This window comes from Apis laboriosa, unplaced genomic scaffold (assembly GCF_014066325.1).
Source record: "Apis laboriosa isolate Shangri-la unplaced genomic scaffold, ASM1406632v1 scaffold5_cov152, whole genome shotgun sequence".
In the NCBI taxonomy this organism is placed as follows: Eukaryota; Metazoa; Arthropoda; class Insecta; order Hymenoptera; family Apidae; genus Apis; species Apis laboriosa.
This window is the reverse complement of record NW_025223857.1, coordinates 3466596-3476249: the sequence shown is the minus strand read 5'-3', so window position 1 is coordinate 3476249 and position 9654 is coordinate 3466596. Positions and strand designations below refer to the sequence as shown.

Sequence of the window (9654 nt, the reverse complement as noted above, 5' to 3'; positions counted from 1 at the left end):
TATTATCTGCCACGTTTCCTGACTGTTGCGTTGTCATAATTGTATTGCGGGAAAAGTTAGCCGAGTGTAGTTCGAGCACGGTGTTAGCCGTGTTGACAAATTTATTATACTAACTGAACATGCAAATACTACGACAATTAGATGTGCACCCAAAAGTGCGCGAAGAAGCGGATATTCTTGTGCGAACTTTCAGTGGTGCCGTTGGTAAAGCGTTTTTTACTTGTCAAATCTTAGACAAGTATCGCTTGTCAATTTTATTAGCTTGCAATAAATTATTTAATGAATTATGTTGATTTTCTTTGATTGTCAGAGTTACTAGAAAATTTTTGAATCGTTGCATGTAATTTTAAATATAATATGATAAAGAGATGCTGTTAACCTCAACTGGGAACAATATTTAACAAATGTAGAATTACTTTCTTATTTCTTAAATTAAATACTGTTTATCTTATCATATATAAAATATAATTGATTAAAATTATGTTTTAAGTTTTCAATATTGTATTTGGTAAAAGTTTTTATTACATCATAATTATTGTTTATATTTGTTATCCAGCATAAATAAAGTTTATAACCTACATTTATTTTTTGTGTACAATTGTTTTCCAGTGACAATCATTAGTACAATTATTATGGGTATTTTGTTTCTATCTGAAGTGAATTATTATCTCACTCCAACATTGAGTGAAGAATTATTTGTAGATACTTCAAGAGGTTCAAAATTAAGAATTAACTTAGATATAATTGTACCTACGATATCTTGTGATCGTAAGTGTATATATATCTTATATACACAAATATGTAATAATATTAATAAATATATTAAATATATTACAGTTTTATCTATAGATGCAATGGACACAACAGGTGAACAACATTTACAAATAGAACATAATATATTTAAAAGGCGTTTAGATTTAAATGGAAAACCTATAGAAGATCCACAAAGAACAGGTGATAATAGAATGACAATAATATAAAAGATAAATATTTATAATAAATAATATAAAACTAATTAATTTTTTATTTATTTTAATATAGATATTACTGACACAAAAGCACTTAAAACAACAGCAAAGGTATTGAATTATTTATCATTATTACATATCTGTTATAATATAATAATAAATATAATTTTGTTAATTGTTATAATATAATTTTGTTAATGCTATTAAAATTTAATAATTTTTTTTATAGACATTAGAAAGTACTACAGAGAAAATATGTGGAGATTGCTATGGTGCTGCTAGTGAAATTATCAAGTATAATAACGCACAAAAATTTATATATAATTTATGAAAAGTTTTTATATAATTAAATTATTTTTGTAGGTGTTGTAACACTTGTGAAGATGTAAGAGAAGCTTATAGACTTAAGAATTGGGCACCTCCTGTTCTAGGAAATATAAAACAATGTCAAAATGATAAATCGGTGGAAAAAATGAAAACTGCTTTTACTCAAGGATGTCAAATTTATGGTTATATGGAAGTAAATAGAGTAGGTGGAAGTTTTCATATTGCACCAGGAGATAGCTTCTCTGTAAATCATGTACATGGTAAAAAAATATATTACTATTGCCAACATAAATTAAATTATGTAATATTATGATATTTATCATTTTGCTTACAGTACATGATGTCCAACCATACACATCAACACAATTTAATATGACTCACAAGATTCGTCACTTAAGTTTTGGACTAAATATTCCAGGAAAAACAAATCCTATGGATGATACCACTGTAGTTGCAATGGAAGGTATGCCCTTGCTTCGTAGAAATATTTTATTGAGAAATTAATAGAATATTCTGACTACAATTTTTTGTATCCTAAATGTCAAACGTAACACTCTTCAAGTACTAGCATCTTATTCCACTTCCAATGGCCATGAATGTTCCAAATGTTCCACCACCTTGAAGCATTGCTTTTCCAACGTTGTTTATCAATTCCCTTCCTCTTAATCCATATCTGATAATAAATATATCATTAGCTATACTTTCCAAATTATTATTAATTTAATCACAATAAATGAATATCCACCTAACAATAGAATATCCCCCAAATAGAACACCAGATGCCATTCCAACACAAAATCCAATCATAAAACCAAGTTTTACCCTATCCCAGCATGAAGGAGCTTGTTGATACATGCCTGGTACGGCCGGCATTTTCTACGAATATAATTTATATAAAAACATTTAACCTTATTTCTTATAAAAATGCCTCACAAATATGAATTATGATTCTCTTTTAATGAATTTTATATATAATTAACTTTTATTCAACACAAAATTTCTAAATTATCTTTAACATATAATAAATTAATTGTCCCTAACATAATTTGAATAAATTTTATTTATTTTGCACTTAGAGAAATTTATAGATGCTCGATATAATTAACATCACTCACAATTTAAATATTTGGTTTTAGAACTTATAATGAATATGTAATGCGTCTTTTTTTTAATGATTTTTCGTGTTTTACAACTTGTAAATCCTTAACACAATTCGTTCGGATAGTATAAGGAAGGTGCCATGTTAGTTTCTTGATATAAAATGGCTACTTTTCCTATTTCCGTTTTATATAATTTCAATAGTGGATTATTTAATTAATATAAATATTTCGATCAAATAGTTTTTTATAAAATGTTCTTTTACTTTGAATTTTAAACTATGAAATTATTAGATTTTAAAAATATATTTGTCATTATAATTAAAATTCTATATAGATATTTCATTGTTTTTGTTTCAGGTGCGATGATGTTTTATCATTATATCAAGATTGTACCTACAACCTATGTTCGCGCTGATGGCTCTACATTATTAACAAATCAATTTTCTGTAACTCGACACGCTAGACAAGTTTCTTTATTTAGTGGAGAATCAGGAATGCCAGGAATATTTTTTAATTATGAATTAAGTCCATTAATGGTAAAATATACAGAAAAAGCAAAATCATTCGGTCATTTTGCAACGAATGCTTGTGCGATTATCGGTGGTGTATTTACAGTTGCTGGATTAATAGATTCATTATTATATCATTCACTTAGAGCAATACAAAAAAAAATAGAATTAGGAAAATATAACTAAAATTCAAATCAATTTATAGATTTGAAAAATATTATAGAATATTTGAAGATATTTTGTATGATGAATAATAATTTAAATTATATAAAATAGTAAGATCAAATAATTTGATCTTTTATCGAATGTATTATTAAAAAATGAAAAGGAAAAACTACTGATATAATGATATTATAAGTTTTACAAAAGTTTTTTATATTGTCTTAAATAATATTGGTACAACAAATTAAATACTGATGTGTAAGATATACGGAATTGTACATAAAGGTTTCTAGAAATGTATAAGAATATCTAATATTTAAGTACAATATATACAATAAAGATTACATTGCTATAAAAAAATATATATATATATATAAATGTTTATGATTAAATAATTATATTTATTTTAATTATATTAAAAAGATTTTAAAAAATCATTGTAAATTTTAATGGAAACTTTTGCAATTTTTTCACAAAAATCAATATCAGTACCTGAAATTAAATCAAATAATGATACATACAATGGTTTTGTAGGATCATATTGATTTCTTTTTAATTCTACTAAAAATTTATGCCTTCTTTCAAGTCTACTTTTCCTACAAGTTAAAATTTTTGGTTCTGTACAAATAAAAGTATGTGATAATTCCATTTCATTATGCAGATAATCAAAAGTTTTTATTATTTCTGTCTTGGCTGAAATAAAAGCAAAAAATTTTTTATATTTAAACAATTTAACAAATATTATATCAATATTTAATAATTTAATATTTTAATTACCACGAATCCATACACGTGGTGCTTTAAGCAAAATATGCCTTGTTTCAAATATATTAAAACCCATTTCCTCTTTTACTGCAAATGTACTATTTTTTATACGCTTCATATCATATGTTATAAGTTTTGGACATTTTACACTTAAGATTCTTATTTGATGACCATTTAATTTAAAAATATGTTGAAAATATCCTAATCTTTTGTCTATTTCTTGTGTTTTAAAAGATAGCCAAGGAGGATGTTTATTCACTATGCTTTCTATCATTTTTACAGAAAAATTATGATATCTTAAATATCTTATTCTTGTACAAAGATCATCTATATCTTCTTTAAAGATCTTAGGATTTCTAGTAATAAAGTATCCAAGATTTTCTGGAGTTACACCACAATCGTATAAAAATTGTATATATGGTTTTATATTCTTGTCAAAATCTAAACTCAAAAACATTTCTATCACTTCTTTGTCTCTTTCTATTTTATATAATTCAACTCCTAATTTGACTAATTGCTGAATTGTATTTGATTGATCTGCGAATTTTGCAAAATTATAAGTTGGTGTTATATAAGGTTCAATGTGAGACAAATCTTCATCGCAATGATCAAATGGTCCTGGTAATTTTTCATTTATATCTTCCAAACTATCATTTAAATTATAATCATTTATATTTAAAAATTTAATATTATGTGATTGTTCTAATTCATTATTTATTTTTGTATTATTATTTTCAATATTTTTATTATTTTCTATAGTAGTAACTATAGCATTTATCTTCTCAGAATCCATATTATTAAAATTATCGTTATGTTTTTTAATATCAATATTTGATATTTTATTCTTAACTATATCTACCGTAGAACAATTAAATAATTTGGAAGTTTTAGAAACATTTCGAAAAATGAAATTCGAAATTTTACTGACATTACAGTGCTTTGAATGTAAAAATATACACATTCGTGAAATCATATTCTATAATGAAAATTATATTATAATACACAAATACACAATTTTTTAAAAACTAATAAATATTAAAATTAATTTCTTTGTAACATTTATACCGTTTTTATACATAGGTACAGATACAGTATAGAAGTACAAAATAGGTTATTCTTTCAATCATTATTATATCAAACAAGGTTAGATTTCTTCCATAATGATTTTTTTTATTTTGATGTCATAAATCGCGATGTAATTAGTTTAATAAATACAATATACGATTGCAATATTATAGAAATATTACAAAATTTCTCTTCGTTACAAAATTTAAATTATGTACAAAAAATAAAATATTACAATATTAATTAATATTCCAGATTTATTTTTGATTAATTAATTTTTATTTAAAATTCTTGTATTATATTCTAATATACTTTAATTTGATTAATTTTTATATTAAATTAATTTTGGTAATTTTAATTTATTGTTTTATATTTTTAGAGCTTTAATATAAGAAATACAATTATGCAGTTATTAATTCAATTTTTCGCGCGAATTTGAATGAATAAAAAACTACATTGTTTGAACCAATTAGAAAATCATTTATTGTGAATAGTTTAAAACTGAACCGTTTCAACCAATCAGAGAACAAGTAAATGAAGTTTTGGCGGGAGGCATCATTTTTCTGTAAGAAATCGTTGTGACAAGATGTGTTTGCAATTCTATCGGTTTGTTTTAGTTTATATATATTATAATTTTGTTCTAAAATATTAATATTTCTATTTGTCATTAAATTTATAGATTAATGTCAGTTTTCTTTTCTTAATAACTTATTGAATATTGTAATTACGAAATTAATTAATCGAATTTCTTTATACTTTTTTTTTTAATTATCTTAGATTATTAGATTCTAATAGTAGTTTATATATTTCATCTTTTTAGATAGAATTTTAAATTCAGTTATTTTAGTTCTGTTAATAACAAATTCTATTTATTTAATTTTCTTTTCAAATTATTCGTTTACTGTAAAGATAAGATATGACAAAAAACATATGTAACATATATAAAACATGGATAACGATTTAATTTTTCGAATCAATTTTACGGAAATTTGATAATGTAAAATTTATTTTAAGATTTATACAAATATTTATACGCAGATTTCTAAATTTCATTGCTAGAAAAAATTAAATAAAATTAATACTCTTCTTTAAATATATAATTATATATAAAATATATAATTATTTTCATATTCGTTTCTTATTCATTTTATATAAATCGTAAAAATTTATAAAATGTAGCATTTATATATACTATTATATTATGTTATATATACATGACATAATCATTTTATTATATTTAATTTTTTTATTTTTATTAATAAAAAAACTAACTAAAGATTAATTGGAAAAAATTTTTAAAAAATAGCAGTATTTTTCTGAACAAACATTTTAAAAAATATTTTACTTCTTTTTTTTTTTACAAATTGCCATTGCCTATCCTCAATAACATAATTTTATTTACAGAGAATTATTTTAATCACGTGCATGTGATTAATAAAATCGATGTTTGCAATGTAAAAGTATTTTTAATATTTTTTAGAACTCTTATTAATTAGATTTTTTTTCCCATTTAGATTTTATTATTAATATTTTACAGTTTCATAGTGTAAAATATTACGTTTCAATGAAGATATAAAATGTTAGTATACATATGAAAAAACGTATGTACATCTCACATAAAGTTATATACAATTAGATTAAGATGTAATTTAATTTTTCAGATTTAGATTATTATATCGTTTTTCTTTACAATTTCTTTTGTTATTTGTTTTGCACAATGATCAAAATTTTGAAGATTTTGCAAACGTATAACAAAAGAAGAATTTATTTGAAAATAAATTTTTGCAATTAAAATTAAAATTATTATTTGCTATGTAATTCATAATCGCATCTATAATACAATTATAAATTTTATAATGCAGAGAGGCGGAGAAGAGAGAGAGAAAGAGATAAAGATTTAAATTTATAAATAATTTTATTAATAATTATTTAATTATTATTACTATAAAAATTTTTTTTATTATAATATTAAAAATAAAACAAAAAAATATATGATACGAAGAAATATTTTATTACTCAAAATTATTCACACATTAAATATTACATCAGAAAGAAGTTGTTTATTTATATAAATATACAACACAAAGAATGACTGCATATAATATATTTGTAATATTTTTTAAGATCTCGATTCTGAAAAAAATTATATTCATTCACACAGACATACATACTTATACAATTAGAGCCATTATCATCTAATTATGCCGTTTTTTAGTTTTTCGTAACAAGCAATATGTGTTACAGTAGTAAGTACATCGGTGATGTTTTAAGAACATTAATTAATAATCAATATTTCAACACTAAAATAAAAATAGAGAAATATCGGAATGTACCTTAATATAAGATAACAATATTCTCTCGAGAATCAGTAATACTTCGTGATTATTAAATTGCGTGCCGATTCGCAATTTAATACAATATTGATATTAAATAAATAACTTATTTTCGAGATTTTGAATTTACATTCTAATTATCGATATATGTATATACGGCATAAAGTTGGAAGTATAGTTAACTGACAGTGAAATTAATCAACTTGAAGTACAGTGATAACAAGTGTCGGCAGTAACGTTTTAAAAAAATACTATGTTGAAAATATTCGTCGAATTTTACAATGCCGTTATATACGACTCTACTTATAGAGTATTTTCCATTTCTCATTGTTGTTGGACTAGAAATATTACTCCTGTTTTTCTCTTGCAGCAGTGCCATTTGTATTTATTGATTCATTTCCTATTTCCTGATTTCTTGCTTGTTGTCTTAATTGCGCTCTTTTCAAACTGGTCATTAATTGACTAGACTGATAAAGCCAACTGGCCTAAAAAGTCAAATAAATTATAAATAATTCTAAAACTACAACTTATCTTATTATTAATCTTATTGAAATTTTATATCTACTTACAATCATGATCATACAATTCATCAAGATAGGCACAGAGAATACTACAGATATAAAGAGACCATTGGAATCAAAATATTGCTGTCTTGAGAACAACCTATTGTAATTTTATAAATTCATTATTTAAATTTTACTTACTTGAACTGAATATATTTATATTATATTTATCAAAATATATTTATATTTATTATAATTTTAAGATACTTACATCCAATTAGATGCAGCAACTTCATTAATACTTTCAGAAAAATATACCAGAAGCACTGCAACAAACATATTATTAAAATAATCATAAATAATAAATGAATTATTCTATATTGATTACATTTAATATAGAATATAATATAATAATCAATATGATATTATACTTACATAGTGCAAGAAATAACATAATTTGAAAATTGGCATGGTTTCGTGTCATCAATGCAGTCAAAGTAACAGCAATGTGAAAAGTTAATAATAATGCAAGCCATGGATCTCTCCATTCAATCTGCAATGATTTGCAATTTATTTGCAAATGAATAATAATGAAGCTATGTTCTCTCTAAATTGATATTACATAATAAAATGAGAATAGTATATATTCAAAGACACAAATGCTATTAAAAAAGCAAAACATAAATTTGCAGTATTTCATATATATTAATTTTTAAAATTATATATCTATATAATTTATATATTATATTGCATAATATAATCTTGTAAAATCATAAATCATTTGTACTTGATATATTGCGAAAACGTATCAATATCACGGTTGTCTGAAACCACGCATAATAATATTAAGTATTCAGAAATAAAATACAAAAATAATGAAATTATATTTAAAATAAACAATATTATGCTACATATAAAAAGTAAATCTTAAATGAATTAAATATCATTCGATTTATTTCTGATATTTTTTTTTAGATATTATATGCAATCGAATAATGAAATAAATACGTACAATGACGAAACAATAATGAGTTAACATATACGTCAATGCTTTGATATTTTTTACCGGTTATATTGAAAACGAAAGTTGAAAACGAAAAAATAGAACGAAACATTTCGAACAACTCAGGTATGTTTAAAGGAAATATCCAGAAATACCAGTCATGGACAAAAATCGAAATTTGCGTAGTAAAATTAAAAGTGATTGTTGCACTTACACTTTGCAAAAACGGTAAAATACCATCGATTGGAGATGGTGGATTTACTTGATCTTCCGACATTGTGTTCTTGATAAAATTCGGGCCACGGCGCCCTATTGTAACCTTTTAATCGACTTGGACGCCAACAGAAGAAACGACCAATGCCAAATGCAGATACATGCCGCTAACACGGCAACACACTGGAAAAACAAATATCACAGAGGAGGAAGGATTTTATTTCTTTTTCTTTGTTGTTGCTATCTTCTTTCTTCTGACGCATGCAAGCGACTTAATGAAGTTTAACAAAATCATATACATTGAAAATATTACATATATATAAAATTCACCATGTATATGTAATATATATATATATATATAAATATATGCACTGCCATCTGTGGTTATGCAATAGAATTAGAAGTAGTAGTTATAGTCGATAAAATATCGATAAGACGCACTCTTTTAAAAATGTGTATGATAAAAAAAATTAGCTTGAAAATAAACATAACTGATTCAAAGCATTAAATTTTTGTATGTATATATAACAATTTTCCATTATTCTATCAATGAATATAAATTATAATTGATAAAATGTTTTATCATATAATTTTAAAATTCCAAATTTTAAATTATAACAATGATTTTCTTTTATATATCGATCTGATCAAAAGATAAAATTAATTAATAAAAACATGAAATTTTAATTTAAAGCAGACAACTGAT

The 9654-nt window shown here is 23.3% G+C and overlaps 3 protein-coding genes across 3 annotated transcripts; 1 reads left to right on the top strand and 2 right to left on the bottom strand.

Moving 5' to 3' along the window:
- Window positions 1-41: 41 nt before the first annotated feature.
- On the top strand, window positions 42-3142 carry LOC122717907 (endoplasmic reticulum-Golgi intermediate compartment protein 3). Its single transcript, XM_043942421.1, has 8 exons — window positions 42-204; window positions 610-768; window positions 838-954; window positions 1042-1079; window positions 1198-1262; window positions 1332-1555; window positions 1630-1758; window positions 2753-3142. The coding sequence occupies exons 1-8, from the start codon at window positions 120-122 to the stop codon at window positions 3088-3090; spliced, it is 1155 nt and encodes a 384-aa protein (XP_043798356.1). The 5' UTR covers window positions 42-119; the 3' UTR covers window positions 3091-3142.
- A 58-nt stretch (window positions 3143-3200) lies between these two features.
- Window positions 3201-4804, bottom strand: LOC122718079 (transcription termination factor 3, mitochondrial). Its single transcript, XM_043942769.1, has 2 exons — window positions 3844-4804; window positions 3201-3759 (listed from the first exon to the last, which is right to left on the bottom strand). Exons 1-2 carry the CDS (start codon window positions 4802-4804, stop codon window positions 3482-3484), a joined length of 1239 nt encoding a protein of 412 aa, XP_043798704.1. The 3' UTR covers window positions 3201-3481.
- Window positions 4805-7048: 2244 nt separating this feature from the next.
- Window positions 7049-9186, bottom strand: LOC122717842 (transmembrane protein 18). The gene is made up of 5 exons (XM_043942287.1): window positions 8950-9186; window positions 8168-8285; window positions 8004-8058; window positions 7799-7892; window positions 7049-7714 (listed from the first exon to the last, which is right to left on the bottom strand). The coding sequence occupies exons 1-5, from the start codon at window positions 9010-9012 to the stop codon at window positions 7577-7579; spliced, it is 468 nt and encodes a 155-aa protein (XP_043798222.1). The 5' UTR covers window positions 9013-9186; the 3' UTR covers window positions 7049-7576.
- Between the last annotated feature and the right edge of the window lie 468 nt (window positions 9187-9654).